This window comes from Xyrauchen texanus, chromosome 20 (assembly GCF_025860055.1).
Source record: "Xyrauchen texanus isolate HMW12.3.18 chromosome 20, RBS_HiC_50CHRs, whole genome shotgun sequence".
In the NCBI taxonomy this organism is placed as follows: Eukaryota; Metazoa; Chordata; class Actinopteri; order Cypriniformes; family Catostomidae; genus Xyrauchen; species Xyrauchen texanus.
In genome coordinates, this window is record NC_068295.1 from 22,707,992 (window position 1) to 22,725,684 (window position 17,693).

General features: G+C 44.7%; 1 protein-coding gene across 4 annotated transcripts in view; it reads left to right on the forward strand.

Annotated features, from left to right (window-relative positions):
- The window catches only part of LOC127660934 (phosphatase and actin regulator 2-like), a 72,945-nt gene that overhangs the window by 24,764 nt on the left and 30,488 nt on the right, over positions 1–17,693 (forward strand). Inside the window, exon 1 of one of the 4 annotated variants that reach the window (XM_052151426.1) lies at positions 5,306–5,444. The exons of 2 other annotated variants lie outside the window; for them this stretch is intronic. In XM_052151426.1, coding sequence (XP_052007386.1) covers positions 5,432–5,444 — 13 coding nt within the window. In that variant the 5' untranslated portion in view covers positions 5,306–5,431. Of the gene's footprint in view, positions 1–5,305; positions 5,445–16,332; positions 16,600–17,693 lie in introns of those variants that run through there. One more of the 4 variants, XM_052151425.1, reaches the window with a different exon arrangement.

Here is a 17,693-nt window from a genome sequence, read left to right on the forward strand (position 1 = left end):
CAGAGGGCGAGAAGTTAGCTCCGGAGATGGTGAGACCGCTCCGTCCCCGGTGGAGGGCCGGGAGGAGAATCCTGTGTTTTTCATTTGCCGCACCCCTGGCCGGGGCTGCGGTACCAAATTCTCAATAAAAGAGCTATTTCCTTTACCTCTGGGTCACATGGCCCGCAAATGCCGTTCTCACGGCACTTTTGTTTCAGGCCCCAACAGTCCGGCGCCCAGGATGCGGTGCTCCGCCCTCAGCTCCACGACTGTTCCCGGCCGGCCGGTTCAGAGCGAGCCCAGAGGGCGCCGACATCAGACCTCCTCCTCTGTCACGAACCCGCCCCTGCGGGCGCGGAACAAGGTAAGTGCTTTGAGCTTATTCTCAGCACCAGAGCCTCGGGGCGCCACAGAGCCTCCCGGCGCTGCGTTACCTGTTCCGCACCGCTCGCGAAGCCCGCCGGGTATGTCCAAAATACTTGTCCCCTTGGTGCCCCTAGCACAGAGCGCAGAGGCATGGCTTTCTCTGCCCAGCTCGTCACGCTGGCTGCACCGGACCATTCGACTTCGATTACGCCAATTCAGTTTGCCAGGTCTCCGCCCCCTTCCTGGGCGTTCGTTCCTCCGCAGTGCACGGCGAACATGCCCTCTCCCTGCGCGAGGAAATCGCCTCCCTTCTAATCAAGGACGCGATAGAGCCTGTCCCTCCAACCGAAACGAAGAAGGGTTTCTACAGCCCTTACTCGTTGTACCCAAGAAAGGCGGTGGCATACGACCGATCTTGGACCTGCGAAGTTTTCAATCGGACCCTGTCCAAACTCCCGTTCAAAATGCTCACCCAGAAACAAATTCTATCTGGCGTTCGGCATCTAGATTGGTTCGCAGCGGTAGACCTGAAGGACGCGTACTTTCACGTCTCAATTCAGCCCTCGACACTGACCCTTTCTACGGTTCGCATTCGACGGCCAGGCGTATCAGTACAAGGTCCTCCCCTTCGGCCTGTCTCTGTCCCTCGCGTCTTCACGAAGGTCGCAGAGGCGGCTCTTGCCCCGCTACGAGGAGCGGGCATACGCATACTCAATTACCTCGACGATTGGCTTATTCTGGCCCCTCGCAGGAATTACTATGCGCACACAGAGACCAGGTGCTCGAGCACCTCCGCCGCTTGGGGCTTCAGGTCAACTGGGAGAACAGCAAGCTCACCCCAGTCCAGAGCATCTCTTTTCTCGGTTTGGAGTTAGACTCAGTCTCAATGACAGCACGTCTCTCCAACGAGCGTGCTCAGTCAGTGCTGGAATGCCTCGCTTCCTTCAAGCCAGGCACCGTGGTCCCGTTGAAGCGTTTCCAACAGCTCCTGGGGCATATGGCATCCTCCGGCGGTCGCGCCACTAGGGTTGATGCATATGAGACCACTTCAGCATTGGCTCCAGACTCGAGTCCCGAGGCGAGCATGGCGCCACGGCACGCACGGCGTGGAAATTACCACTGCCTGCCTCCAAACCTTCAAACCCTGGATAGACCTCTGCTTTCTTCGGGCAGGGGTACCCTTGCAGCAGGTGTCCCGTCGCGTTCTGGTTACAACCGACGCCTCCAAATTGGGTTGGGCGCCGTGTGCAACGGGCACGCAGCCGCAGGCCGGTGGAACCAAGGCCGCTGCGCTGGCACATCAACTGCCTAGAGCTGCTGGCCGTTCGTCTTGCCCTGAAGAAATTTCTTCCGATGATTCAGTGGCAAACATGTCCTGGTCAGGACAGACAGCACCACGGTGGTGGCTTACATAAACCGCCAAGGCGGAGTACGCTCCCCACATGTCACAGCTCGCCCGTCGTCTCCTCCTTTGGAGTCAGCAGCGACTGGAGTCGCTGCGCGCCACTCACATCCCGGCAAACTCAATGTGATAGCGGACGCGCTGTCAAGACAAACCTTGCCTGGCGGAGAGTGGAGGCTCCACCCCCAATCGGTCCAGCTGATTTGGGACAGGTTCGGCAAGGCCCAGGTAGACCTGTTTGCCTCCCAGGAAACCTCCCACTGTCCGCTCTGGTATGCCCTCACAGAGGCTCCCCTGGGGACAGATGCTCTGGCACACAGCTGGCCCGTGGGGCTGCGCTAAGCACGCTTTTCCCCAGTGAGCCTTCTTGCACAGGTGCTATGCAAGGTCAGGGAGGACAAGGAGCAAGTCACTCTGGTGGCCCCCTACTGGCCCAACCGGACGTGGTTTTCGGATCTCACGCTCCTTATGACAGCCCCTCCCTGGCGAATTCCCTGAGGAAGGACCTTCTTTCTCAGGGGCGGGGCACGCTCTGGCACCCGCGCCCAGACCTCTGGAAACTCCACGTCTGGTCCCTGGGCCGGAGCGCGGAGGGTCTAGCCGACCTACCTTTAGCCGTCATAGACACTATTAACCAAGCCAGAGCCCCTTCGACCAGGCATCTTTACGCCCTGAAGTGGCGTCTGTTCGTGAACTGGTGTTCTTCCTGAGCCGAAGACCCGCAGAAGTCGCGCAGTTAGGGCAGTGCTCGTGTTTCTTCAGGAGAGGCTGGAGAGGAGGCTGTCCCCTCCACCCTCAAGGTGTATGTTGCTGCTATCGCGGCCCACCATGACACGGTAGACGGCAAGTCTCTTGGCAAGCACGACTTAATCGTCAGGTTCCTAAAAGGTGCCCGGAGGATGATTCCCTCCGGCCTAACCTATTTCCCTCCTGGGATCTCTCGGTCGTCCTGATGGGACTCCGGAGACCCCCTTCGAGCCGCTTGACTCAGTTGGACTCAGGGCCCTCTCTCTCAAGACGGCCCTGCTGATCGCTTCGCCTCCATCAAGAGGGTCGGGGACCTGCATGCGTTCTCTGTTAGCGACGCCTGCCTGGAGTTCGGTCCGGCAGACACTTTCGTGATCCTAAGACCGCGACCGGGCTACGTGCCCAAGGTTCCTACCACACCCTTCAGGGATCAAGTGGTGAACCTGCAACGCTGCCCGGGAGGAGGCAGACCCAGCCCTCTCACTGCTGTGTCCGGTGCGTGCCTTACGTATTTACCTGGACCGCACACAGAGCACCAGGCGCTCTGAGCAGCTCTTCGTCTGCTTTGGGGGACAGCAGAAGGGAACGCTGTCTCCAAGCAGAGACTCAGCCCACTGGGTTGTCGATGCCATTTCCCTGGCTTATCACACCCAGGCTGTGCCCCCCTTTTGCGGGTCCGAGCCCACTCCACCAGGAGTGTGGCGTCCTCATGGGCACTGGCTAGGGGCACTGCCCTAGCAGACATTTGTAGAGCTGCGGGCTGGGCAACACCTAACACTTTTGCGAGATTCTACAATCTCGAGTTGAGTCAGTTTAGTCCCGTGTTCTCTCAGGTACCGAGCCCGTGAGAACTTCGGTGACACGCCGACGATCTGACCGGGTGGATCAGCTTGCACCCAGCCCTTCCCCTAACCAGGGAAACAGTGCGCCTTCTTCCCAGGAGATCCCAGGCTTGGGACACTGGTTGGCTCCTCCCTAGCCCTTGCGGGTCGCAGTTCTCGTGGAGGGACTCGCCGACCCAAACCACTGCGGTACCGCTAGCTACCCTGTACTGGTATAGGGGCCCCACAGGTAAGGCCTCCTGCTCGGACTCCCCTGTGTGTAAAACCACGGTTCTGTCCCCTCACGTGAGTTGACGCCGTGTTTCCCTTAGGCAGTCACAGCTGCCCCAGGTGCCGTGCTGTATGCTCCCCCTCTTTGAGGCTGGTGCTACCACCGCACTACTGTTCCGCATAAGGCCTAGGTATAGGCCATGCGATGTATGTGCCACTCAAATTTGCCTCCCCTCCGGGTAGGTGTGGCCTCCGCAGGGTCTTCCCCGCCCTACCAAGGGCTAAGACCCCCTTCCCTCAATGCGTGTAAGGGCCCCGGCCGTAGTTGCTCTATGCGAGAAACATAGAGAGAAAGAGGCCCAGCCAGGCTGGCCCGTTCCCATGTTGGCGGCGTCACCTTGTTCCCCCTCCGGGTAACGATAAGGAGTCCTGATGGCTTAAATGGGGCATTGGGGAAGGGTACGTGCGGCTGATACAGTTGGTCGTTCTGCACGTAGGAATACCTGCTCGCTCCTGTATCAGCGGATCACGTACACGGCTCAGCGCATGGCGTAACCTCAGTTCCCCGATGGAGGGAACGAGACGTTGTGTCCTTGCCACGTCGCTGAGCCGAGCCCCTGTTGTGGCCGGACCATTTCCGGCTCCTCAGAAAAATCCTGAATGAACTCCCGTATTTGCGCCGCTTAAATACCCGTATGTCCGGGGGCGGGACATGCAAATACTGGCTGCCAACTCTCATTGGCCTTTTTTCATAGTACAGAGGTGAATATCGGCGCTCAAGAGAGACCCCTAGTGTCGTTCTCTGACACAACGTCTCGTTCCCTCCATCGGGGAACTGAGGTTACATACGTAACCTAGACATTGCCTCTGTGTCTGAGACCGTCAATCCGTGCATCTTTATCACGTGGCTTGTTTAGTGTGTTACCGCGGAAACATGGTGCGCGTGTGGAGGTTTAACGCTATTCTCAACAGCATCCACGCACATCTCACCACGCACCGCTCCGAGAGTGAGAACCACATTATAGCGACCACAAGGAGGATTCCCATGTGACTCTACCCTCCCTAACAACTGGCCAATTTGGTTGCTTAGGAGACCTGGCTGGATTCACTCAGCACACCCTGGATTCAAACTCGCGACTCCAGGGGTGGTAGTCAGCGTCTTTACTCGCTGAGCTACCCAGGTCCCCGGTCATTACTCAATTTTTACAAAATGTGTAATTACTGCAGTTTGCATTTCATGGCAGTATAATCCTAACCCTATACCTAAAACTAACTATAACTGACCCCTAAAATCAGAGAAATGACCGGTTCATAAGAATACTTCTTAAGGCCCAACTTCAGCCCTAAACCTAACTGTAATCTGGTTGGTTGATTGGAATGTTTCTCCAGGATCATGGTCAGCGTAAACAATGTAACACTCACGATAAGGGGTAGAGTCTTCTGTTCAGCTGGACAGCAGTAATTTAATTAATATTACAGAGCTGTCTCATACTACAACAATCACTCCTCCCCAACCACATACCCTGTAACCAAAGGCGATAGCTGAAAGCCCCAGTGGACTGGGAGGTTCCACTTGATGGGCTCAGGCTGCCTCAGTCAGCTCACTTTAATGGAGGTAATGGCTGTTTGTCATCATACAGCATTTACTGCTCTTCCTGCTATGCACCACTGCAGAGGAGAGGACTGCGAGAGCACCACAGGAAGGGCTGACGAGAGAGAGAGAGAGAGAGAGAGAGAGAGAGAGAGTAGAGAGAGAGAGAGAGAGAGAGAGAGAGAGAGAGAGAGAGTGTAGAAGAGAAAAGTGAGAGGGTGTGAGGAGAAAGGGTGAGAAAAGGAAATTGTGGAACATCTCATTGGAGCAGTCGTTTTTTTAAGCCTTCAAATCATGGAACATGCCTGTAAGTGCTCATTTAACTCTTTGACCCTAAACATGCATCTGTGTGAATGCATGTGTGTGTGTACATACTTGGCTTAAACGAGTTAAGAAAGTTTCTAATGCTGTATTTTAATATGTGTTCCTATTTATACTAAACACAATGTTTTGATTTGGGCTAAAGAGATTGTCCTCACGCTACAGTGATATTAATGTTCTGTTAACAGATGCACTCTTGTGACTTGTACGCTTTTTAACATGCCTCGGATTGTATTGATGTTTTCATTATCGGCTTACATTCTGGGAATCCTGCTTGCGTGATGTTTATTCATTGAATAAACAGACAGGCTATATTTGGTCCATGTCATATGATGTGTTCAAATGGATTTGCAATGCTTTTTATGTGTCATAGTAATATGGCAATGCAGCAATTAGGTTATGTCTATCATTCTTCCTTTTTATTAAAATTTTAGACAGTGGAGAGGAAACCTGTGTGAATTAGACAGAAATTGAGGCATAAATCATTGCTGGTCAGTCTGCTTGTGACTCTTGTTATAATAGCAAAGTGAAAATGTGACTTGAACTGCATTATTTCCCTTATTTGTCCCAGGTGACTGGTGTACCAAAATAGAGCAGTTTTTCTGTTGCCAATTAAAATCTAACTGCACTGATATGTTTTCTGTCTGAACTGCAGTCCAAAGTTTTATATGTATGTGTGTGTGCGCAATATATGTAATTTCTCTGTGATAATGATTTTGACACACACTACAGAGGGGAACCTCCCTCTGGATATTTTGCAAAGCAAATTTTTATTTGTTTAGGAGTGGTCTGCAAACTCTTTCAGGTTTTGGGATTTGGGAAACAATATACATAAGCATTTACATACAAGCTTGCTCATACTTGTCATGGTATGACTAATTTGGTCATGGTGTTCAGTGGAAATGTGCTGAAAATGTGGCATAACCTGTTGCTAAATGAAAGAGCATTCATCATCTGTGCAAGGATTTGTGTAAAATAAAAGGAATAGTTCACCCAAAAATGAACATTCTCTCATCTTTTACTCACCCTAATGCTTTCCTTCTGCAGAATACAAACACATGTTTAGAAGAATATCTATAAGCACATAAAGGCAGCATAAAAGTAAGCCATATGACTCCAATGGTTAAATCCATGTCAATATTTAAGTCCTTTTTTGTTGGAAATCTACATTTTCACATTTTTCTTCATTGCAATTCACATTCTTTGTGCTTATCGATACCTACTGGGCAGAGAGGACAATTTATAGTAAAAAAAAATAACTTAAATATTTATCTGTTTCTCACCCACACCTATCATATCACTTCTAAAGATGTGGAGTCATATGGATTACTTTTATGCTGCTTCTATATGCTTTTTGTAGCTTCAAAGTTCTGGCCACCATTCACTTGCATTTTATAGGCCTACAAAGCTGGAACATTCTTCTAAAAAGCTTTGTTTGTATTCAGCAGAAAAAAGAAAGTCATACACATCTGGGATGGCATGAGGATGAGTAAATGATGAGAGAATTTAAATTTTTGGGTGAACTATTCCTTTAAATATGTGTTCTCTTACATGCACTCTGTATGGAACCCAACAATGACAAAATATAGTGTAATTGTAATGAATAACTCTTCTGCAGGTGGTGATACCATTAGTAGTTTTGAAGATGAGTTAATTTTCTATTCAATATGTATATTGTGCTTCATTATGCACCCACATTTGAAATATTTATGTTGATTTTACAAAGGCAATGAAAATGCATCTGTACTATTAATGCCCTGTTTTGTATTTTCTTTAAGAGATTTGTGTATACTTTTTCTTGAGTACGGAGCATTTACTAATCATAAAGAGTGTTTTCTGATGTTTAGTGACCTGGTACCGCTTATGAATGTTCCATTAGTCTGCCCTCTGCCAGAGATCATTGTTGGTACACCCAATGTTGGGTCTAGTCTGTGTATGTTTCCTCTGGACCAATAGAATCATCCATTTCCCTGCTTAGTTAAATTTAATGCTCTTCACATCCCCCTCCAATATACTATTATTAAATGTCCCAGATTTCCAAATAAGAGCCATCCTTTCTGGGGAAAAAACACTAACAGGCAGGATGTCAAGTATTGATCGACAAGGTTTGCCATACCTTGTTGTGCTCCATCATTGGGTAAAAGGCCCAACAGGAGCCAGAGCCCTGTCAATCCCATAAGAACATGTCCAGCATTGCATTTCTGAGATCTTTGCATGTGATATCTGTAGTATCACTATGACTAATTGATGCTCAAAACTTGGTTAAAGTGATAGTACACCTTAATTATGTCATAATTTACTCATCCTTGAGTTGTTCCAAACTCATATGAGAATATAAGCCTCAGTCACCATTTACTTGCATTGTATGGAAAAGGATGCAATGGAAGTGAATGGTGACCGAGGCTAACATACTGCCTAATATATTCTTTTGTGTTTCATGTAAGAAAGAAAGCATAATGTGTTTGGAACAACATCAGGGTGAATAAATGTTGCCTGAATTAAAATTTTTGGGTGAACTTTCCCTTTAAGAAAACTGCTGATGTATCACTCCTCATATCGAAATAAACATGCATGAGTTATCTTTATATCGCAGCTCATTTAGGCAAGCTTTTAAAGCGTTCAAGCTAGTTTCGGTGGTTTGGATCAATGGTTCCCAACTGGTGGGTCGCAAACCAAAAATGGGTTACAGGTCTGTTCTGATTGAATGCAAATAATAAAATGCAACTACTGTATGTATTTAACCATCCATTGTTAGGATAGCCATTTCAAAAGGCTTATCATATTTTAAAAAGGATACTTTCCTTATCTTTAGTTGCTGATATCAAAGGCTGTAAATCACAGTTCTGCTGCTGTTTTATGCATTTAAACAAATTAGATTTTCCTATTCAGGCTGTCATGTTAATAACTTTCCATATTGTTGAGTCAGTGCAGATTTTTGTACTGTAGGTAAATCTTAATGTTTCATTTTAAGGACATTTTTGTTACTTTTGCATTATACACAACTTTGGTACTGTGTTACTGTAGGTTACTTGATGTAAAACCTGGGTGCTGTAGCCAAACCAATTGAGAAACACTGATCTAGATATTTGCATATCGTGATTTTGCGAGGAATCCTGTTTGCTGACATGAAAGAACTTTTCTCTGGGCTTAGAGTTAATAAATAAATCATCTGAACATAGAAAAGAACTAAATGGCATCACTTAAACAATAATTAGCTGCTATTTTATGCTGAGATTGGCAGTTAATAATTGATGAGCTCTTCCTACGTATGTCTTTTCCAGTGATGCTGCAATTACGTTCAGCGGAAAGTTTCGGTCCTTACACCCATTTAGAGGATTGTGGTTGGGCTCCAAAGATATTGAATGAAGTGATCATTTGAATTAACATTGTCTCAAATCACTGCTATGCGTATGGATTACAACATACTAATGCCAATGTCCAGTGAACAGTATGAGGGTTGGAGTTGGGGCTAGCTCATTCTCTGATGAGCAGCATAATAAATACTAATACAAAGGCATTGTACTGTATAAGCATTCAAGGTTTGTGTTTGTTTTGATAGGTTGCAAAGAGATCCATTTTGCCGTTAGCTGTCTGCCATTACTGTCTTCCCATATGCAGTTAAGCTGCACTCTAATGTGAATGGATGGATTTTTCTCTACAGTAAGTCCAGGCTTCTGTCTCTTGGGATAACTGACTACATTGGAATTCAGATTATGGTTCTGAAATGTTCTCAAAACAATTGTGCCAACAAGGGATTTCACTTTGCATGATTGGACAGATTTACATATTTGGGGTGGTGATGCATGCCCAAAACCCATATCAATTATAAAAAATAAAATAATAATAATAATAATAATAATAATAATAATATTTTGAGCGTCAAAGCAAAATATGTAATCAAATGCAGATACCATTCATAACTGAAACTAATTTGCATTCAGAGTGGATAGATGTGGTCAATAGATGGCAGTGTTCTCCAGAATACTGTCAGAGCATGAGGAGGTGTGTTGTGCTTTGGTGACTCACTATACGCCCCTTCTGTTTTTAAACTTGGGCCCCAATCCATAATTAATGCATGTCAGGAACTCATTAAAGAATGCCATGACTCAGATCGCTTGCATGCATACAACTGTAGCTGTCTTGAATAGTTTTCCAGGGATATATTTTAATCCACACAGTTAGTTTATCATTCCAAGGTTAGAGTGCTAAAAATAAATATATCTATACAGTTAGTTTGACCTGACCATGATTTGTGTCAGTAATGTAAAGTAAATTTCATCTTTGTCCAGAACAAATGGAAAATGATGATAATATACAGTTCAGCGATTAATTTGTTTTAAATGGATAGTTCACCAAGATGTATAAATTCTCTCATAATTTACTCACTTTCATGTGAGTAAATTATGGTGTGTATGACTTTCTTTCTTCTGCAGAACACAGAAAAGATTTTTAGAAGAGTGTTTCAGCTCTGTATGTCCTTTCAATGTAAGTGAATGGTGGCCAAACCTTTGAAGCTCCAAAAATATGTAAAGGCAGCATTAACGTTATCCATACGACTACAGTAGTTTAATATATGTCTTCTGAAGCTAAGCAACCACTTTGGGTGAGTAACAGATCAATATTTAAATCCTTTTTTTACTATAAATATCCACTTTCATTATCACTGTGAAAGTGAAAGTGGAGATTTATAGTAAAAAATTACTAGCAGTAACATCGTCCACACCCCACATCATGCTCACGAAAATGGGACTCAGTGAGCAGCCCGATTGCTGCACTTGCTGTACGGCGAAGCACAGTTTGTGGCCCAACAACTGTAGGTCATGATTATCCTGGAGTATGCAGACCTAAAGTGGGCCATCAACGCTTCCACACCCTGCTGTTCAGTGAATTTGGTGATGGTGATGCCTGTCAAAGGTGGTTGCTGGCAGAGGATCGTGACACCGGAGCTGTTATCGATTTTGTGGTATTGGAACAATTCGCCAGCAGGCTACAGATAGGGATGGCGGAGTGGGTCCAGTGCCATCACCCGGCGTCACTGATGGTGGCAATCCAGCTGGCTGAGGACCATTTGGCGGTGTATTCGGGGGCCGGAGAGACCTCTTCTTCTCTCTCTCTCTCTTGCTCTCCGTCTCTCTCTCATCCCTTCCCCTCTCCTTCCATTCACCCTGTTCCTATTCCCTGGAAAAAGGGAATTCCTACCCCAAAACCGGTTCCCCGGTCCTGTGGGCCATTCAACCCTCCAGTTTTCCCTAACCCCCTCTGCTCTCTGCCAAGAGTGTGGGCGTGAAGTCTGGGCCAGTCTGCTGGAGCTGAACCTGGACCGATGCCCCACGTTAGAGGTGGAGACATTGGTCCGGGTCCCCGATGCACCACAGGCCGCCCCGATCGTGCAGAAACTGGATACCTGTGAGTATTAAGGGGGTACATTTCAAGCCAGGGCCTTCTACTTCAGCTCCACACCAGGAGGACGTAAGAGAGAAGGAAGTCTCGGCTTCCCCAGCCCTTTGAGGATTCCCTGCTGGGGATTTCCCTCTGGAGCAGATGCAAGATGAGACCTTTAGGCACGCCTTTGACCAAGGGAAAGTGATTGATGGCCAACACATCCATAGCACTCACATATCCGTATTTTTCAATTATCAAGGCTTGGCTGTATTGAGTGACACAGGACGCTCAGACAAAGGAGGAGACAACCCAATGGTTATACCGCAGAGCCATTGGAAAATGTTATTCCAGACGGCTCATTATTATCTGATGGCGGGTCACTTAGGGCAGGAAAAGACACTGAAACATCTAATGGTCCGTTTCTGTTGGCCGGGCATTCACGGGGATGTTCGAAGGTGGTGTGTCAGCTGGTGAATCTGCCTATCATACTACGCAACGTGATATCCAGAAGTAGTGCCTCTGTGCAACATCTCAGCACGAAGAGTTGCAGAGGCACTCTTCAGAATAATCTCCAGAATGGGGATTCTGAAAGAAATCCTCATTGATCAGGGCACTACATTTATGTCACGTACACTACACGAACTGTATGCATTGTTGGGGATTAAATCGATTCAGACCAACATTTACCACCCCCAAACGGACACTTGGTCGAACGATTTATTCAGACACGAAAGAATATGATTCCTAAGTTTGTGCACGAAGATGCTTGAAATTGGGACAAGTGGCTCAAGCCCCTATTATTTGCAGTACGAGAGGTCCGGCAAGCCTCTACGGCAGGGAAAAATGCAAAAATTAATAGGTAATATGTTGCAATATGGAACTGAGTACACATGATTTTGCGGGTCTCCAAACAATTACTGTCATTGTTCATTAAATATTTCACTTCCCTTTTGGGCTGGGCAATATGTAAAATATTTTAATGATAATTGTCTTTAAAATACTGCAAAATCCGATCATAAGTCCACCCCCCACCCCCTCCTTGTGTTCCCAAAAAATGCTGCTAAATGTGTGTTCTTATCGAATGTGTTTATATTGCATTTTGGTAATACAGTTACTGCTGCCTAAAAAAAATTTAATAGAACTCAATTTTAGGTTCAAGCTGAACGTGTCTTGTATTACTTTATGATTTAATCACAATCGTCTTTGATTCTTCAATACAAAGATACCTGTATATATTAATAAACCTGCAGAGTTGTGTTCACAATGTGTAGGAGCAACTGCTCCGTGGAAATTAAACTCACAGCACCTCACGAGATGATCAGAGATAATTTGCAGCATTCTCACAGACTACATTATTCTTGCAAAAAGTTTTCAGTCGAATTTTAAAAAGAGTGATAAATGTTTACATGTGCTTGTTCCAAGAGACAGGGTCCCATTGCACGCCTCTGAACAAACAGTGAATCTGACATGAGCACTGACAGCTTTTCTTTTGTCTCTTCTTAAAAAGTTTCTTCAAGCATGTGTATTTTTGACTAATATCATTGACTAATAATAAGATTAATAAAGTGCAGTGCTGATTATTGATTGTGAGAGATCAAGTGTTCAAAAGTCTGATTGCTTGGGGGAAGAAGCTGTCATGTAGTTGGCTGATGCTGTGATACCACCTGCCTGAGAGCAGTGAGAGCATCCCATGACTCGGGTGGCTGGAGTCTCTGATGATCTGAGCTTTTTTCACACACCGCCTGTTATATATGTCCTGGAGGAAGCTCACTTCCGATGATGTGTCTGGCATTTCGCACCACCCTTTGCAGGGCTTTAAAGTTACTAAAGTTAAAAGGCTTTAAAGAACTATATGAATGTGCGTGTCTTGGAGAAGTGCTTTCATTGCACTCGTGAATAGCAGAGCTTACTGGGCACACATATCAAATCAGACACTCATTGGCGGCTTTTCTTTCGTCTGTTCTTCAAAATCTAATCACGTTTCGTGAAATACGTGTCTTTATGTCTAATTTCTTGTAATATATCTGTAACTGTTAAAAATGGGAAAGGAGGAGGTGGGAACTGGCTGAACAGTAAAAGTAATATTTTAATAAGAACTTAAACAAAAAGACACAAACATTAACACACACATGGCAGATGCATGTGGCTCTCTCTCTCTCAAAACTGCTGCATTCAGCATTTATCCCTCTCCTTGGCTGATTAGCCAGATTGGGGGCTGGGCATGCATAGTCACGGCCCAGCCCTGCACTCCTCCTCGTCACAATATCATTCCGAGAAGTCTTAAAGCCTTCCACATGGTTGATGGTTGGTACATCAGCAAAATACTCTGCATGAAAAATCTGCATTTGGCGGGTGTTCATTTCAAACCTTGTTCACCACGAGTAGGCAGTACGACAAATTCGGAAGAAAGAAAATCAAAACAGTGTCATTGACTTCAAGCTTTGCAATTGCACCCACACTTGGAAAATTATCTATAGAAAGTTTAAATTATCATGTGTTGGTGAATGGTGAAACACCCGGCGGACACTTGATTTTTAACAAAGAGCCACTTGTGGCTCGTGAGCCATAGGTTCCTGACCTCTGTTCTACGGGGTTATCCCCATTTGAATTATTGTACGGGTGTCGACCGTGCAGTGTACTCGACATCCTATGGGAAAACTGGGAGGAGGGACCTTCATATAGCAAAAACGAAATTCAATATGTTCTTAACATGAGAGAAAAACTCCACACACTGGGGCAAATAACACAGGAAAATTTGCTCCAGGCTCAAGAATGTCAAAGCCGTCTGTATAATAGGGGTACTCGACTATGGGAATTTACACCAAGAGATAAAGTTCTTGTATTACTCCCACATCGAGCTATAAGTGAACTTAAAAGCCACCGATTGAGTGACCCTGGTCACTTGGAGCTGGTGGAGCCCACCTCTCACCATTACAAGCCACGAAGTTTGCCAGGTTGCAAGGAGAATTCTCGACGCGTTCTCGCCTCTTCCTTGTCTGATTGGTAGCGGCACCTGCAGCATCTGAGGGCTGTCCTGCGGTCATTGAGATGAGCGGGCCTCACGGCAAACCCAAAGAAGTGTGCAATTAGGTATTCACGTTGTGCTGAAATGCAAATTGCTTTGTGTTAAGCTGAAAAGTGGAAAAATAAAGATTTATGTGGACTGTTCACCTGGCCCCAATTCCTCCTTCAAAATAGCAAGAGATTTGTCACAGTGATTTAAAAAAAAAAAACACTATATGGCCCATTTCAGCTTTCCGTAGTTCAATGCACATTAGTTTAGAAAATAGAAGGCTGTAAATAGGCAAAAGTAGGTACTTATGAGGGAAAAAAACCAGTTGCTTGATTTGCCAAAGTTTTTGAGTTTCATGGAATGTCTTAATAAAAAGTATGGCAAATGCCTAGCTTGTGACTTAAAGTTTGCAAATTCCTCGATCACATCTTGTGGCGGCGGGGGCGTAGTCAAGCATTCGTATGGGGAGAGAGAGAAAACGGTAAAGGTGCAAACACCTGAGCTCTATAATGTCTAACACCTGTTTCTGATTGCATTAAGCATTATATAGGAGGAACCATGCCAGCTTTAGGCAGAGAGAGAGACACACACAAAGACGAGTGTGTGAAAAGTGACTGCTGAAAAGCAAACCGTTATGAGGCGGCTGAAAATCTATTTTTGAGTTTTGTCTACATAAAAAGACCTACCTTTTGTGTTAAAGACCCAAGTTTCCCGTTTCCTACATTTCCACCCAACGAACTCCTTCATATATCTCTTTGTTTTCAGGGTATATATATATGTGGTACTTTGTGCATCTGGATGGACCCACTCACAAAATAATAATTTTTCAATACCTCATCAAGACAGGAAAGTTAACAAGACACAGCTACAATCATATGTTTCGAGGACTCTACTTGTATGCGTGGACATACAATATATTACATGAATGCTGGAAAGTAGCCGCAAACAAGTGTCCTGCCTTAGAGTACATTGAGCTCACGGGTTCAGTCAGTAGCTCTCCAGTTATTGGTTGCAAGAGCAGCTGAATGAATGGAATGGAGTCTCCTTTTCAGAGTCTTTTAAAAACGGAGATGCATGACAACGATCAAAGACGTCTGTCTAGTGCATGTTTATGTACAAAAATAATTCAAAATAGTCCAGATGGGTCCTCTTTGGTTTTCAGGAATAGTTAGTAGCCACCCACACAACACTAGGCTTGTCTGTCCTGCTTTCTCTATGCTTTCTATAGCACCAGTTGGCGTGGGCACCAAGATGATGACGCGTATTGTGGGGTATGTAAATGCAAATGAGCAATGTCTCGTGATGTCATGAACACACAGATTTCAGAACTAGATTTTTCAGCAGGGTGGTAAATATAAATGAGTTTTCAGACTGGGGAGGAAGTTCTGAAAATAACAGTATGTTTTATAGTACAGTTAACTCTTATATGTCTAAATATCAAGGAAAATGTGATTGTCCATTTCATGACCCCTTAAAATCAAAAGAGTCATTTGTGTCCATTAAACTTTTAAACTGACAATTTGTTTCAAACAATAAAATCTGTCAGTACTGAAAATTGAACGCATTACAAATTTCTTCAGCTTGTTATATTCAGGGCTGTGGCGCTCTGGTCTGATTCAGAAAAGTATTATGATATCAAGGAGGACCTTCAGGAAGAGGGGAAGGGTGGAGAGCTCACACTTGATGAGAACATTTTGCTGCACACAGAACAATGGCTCACATCTCTCGAGTAGGCTTCTTTTTTTTCATAAGCCTTCCTGCTCTGAATCCCACCCACCACTTCTGCTGTGGAAGAGTGGGTTGGGAGGAGCATTGACCCAAAATATGCAGGACTTTTGGCTTCTTCTGCAGGAAGCAAAGCAATGCCCTCACAGCAAACTTAAGTATTATAGTAGTGACAAGCTATTTGGCAATGTAAAACCTGGCTGTTCATAGGGGGGAAAAACTGAACAGCACATTTTGTTGTCATGCAACATAAAGTAGAAGGGGAATCATAGGTTGTTAGTGTGTACTTTTTAACTAAAATTAAATAAGTAAAATAGTAGAGTTCCAGAGAGCGTAGCTCAAAAGTAAAAAGAATGTAGGCCTAATTTATATAAAACAGATTTTTTTTATTTTTATATTTAGGCAAATTATAATGTTTTTAATCCATCATAAATGGACGATCTTCACTTTTAGACTAAATATTTACACTATAAACTCTACTTAGAGGAAGAGTTTAAAAATCAGGGAGCCTACTTTTTCTATATAAGTCTGACAATTATCAACAAACCATTTCATAAACTATTTCATTTGAAAAAGAAAAAAAGAGGCTACCTTATACACTAGAAAGCAGACCAAATATAGCATGAAGACTCGAATTACGGTATTTTCGCATGAGGTCACTTTTGGAAACAATTTTTTTTACGAACATACATTTCCATGCTTTAAGGGCTGTAGCAAGGAGGGGCTTGAAACTTCCTCCTTATGACCTCTCACTGTTACAATCTGCAAAAAAGGAATGACTGGCATTTAAATCCGGAGTATTAGAGCAAAACTACGTTTCTTATGAGTTTACAAAGTATGGCTAAGCTCTTTTGAGAAACACATCTCAGATTTGGAGACGTGAAATGACTTGTATGTCGATCATGTGGGCAATCGTGTTACAGAAGTTATTGGGGCGTCGTATGATTTTTGCTTAGCGGCCCATTGAAGAGAGGCATGGGCCAGACATCTGTCTCCAGCTTGTCTCAGAAGAGAGGGAGCGGTAAGTGTCTGAAGGGCTTGTTCAATGGGTTGCTTTTTACGCACCCACGGTCCGCTATCTCATTAAACGCTCAGGGAGCGGACGTGTGAGGTTGTTATGTTCGTATTAGTCGTCTATATGTTTCATATAAGATCTTGACGTTTGTTCATTGGCTGTCATCTTTTTCTACAAGGCAAGCGACGCGACAAACTAGAACGATGCCATTATAAGCAAAAAAGTTGTTTAAAAGCTAGCGTTTGAGGGATGTTCTCTCCGAAAGCGCTGTTTATCAATTGTTTTCCTGTGTAAACATTCGCTAGACGGACGTCTTTGACTGTTGCGTCGCGTTCAGTTGTAGTTTCAGCGGCTCGCGTTTTTTAGACGCCGTGTCAGGTTATAAAGAACGTTAACCTTTCAGAACTCGTTTCACGAATCTTTCGTTCTGTGATAGGGCTACTCCTTGAGCTGCGTCTATATTTTTTCCTTCTTCTTCTTTTTTTTTTTTTTATCGCAATAAGGCGTTCTGTCTGAACGGCCATTTACAGTGTACAATCAACAAGATGGAATTTTTCTCAAAAGGTTAAGACTGTCAATCTCGTTTTGAGAAGCGCATCTCTTGTTTTGAATGAAAGCATTTTTGTTCGTTGTTAATCAAGTTAATTTCTACATTGAAGATGATGAAGAAACATGAAGTGTTTGGCCCATGTAGTCAGGAAATGATTGTTTCACTCTGTTCTTTTGTTGTAGAGTTTGTCGTAATAGACGATACTGTTTCATTGTTTGTGTCAGCTAACTATTATGTATAATTTACTTCCTAATTACCGTAAAGTCAAAGTGTTTAGTGTTTTTGATCCATTATCAAAACAGTTGGATTCACAGACTGGTTTTGGTTTCAATTCAAGAGGATGTTCAACTCATCGGGTGATAATGAAGAACGCTGATTTCAAGCTGTTTTTTAAGCAAATGCAACACAAATGGTGTGTTAATGTCATTAGACTAATTTCCCAACAATTTCCATTATAGCCCAAGTGCTCTGATGTAAAAACATCTGTTCCCTTTTAGTTTACCAGGTATCCAAGGAAAATATCAGTGTGCGTTTTAATGAAAAGGCATGT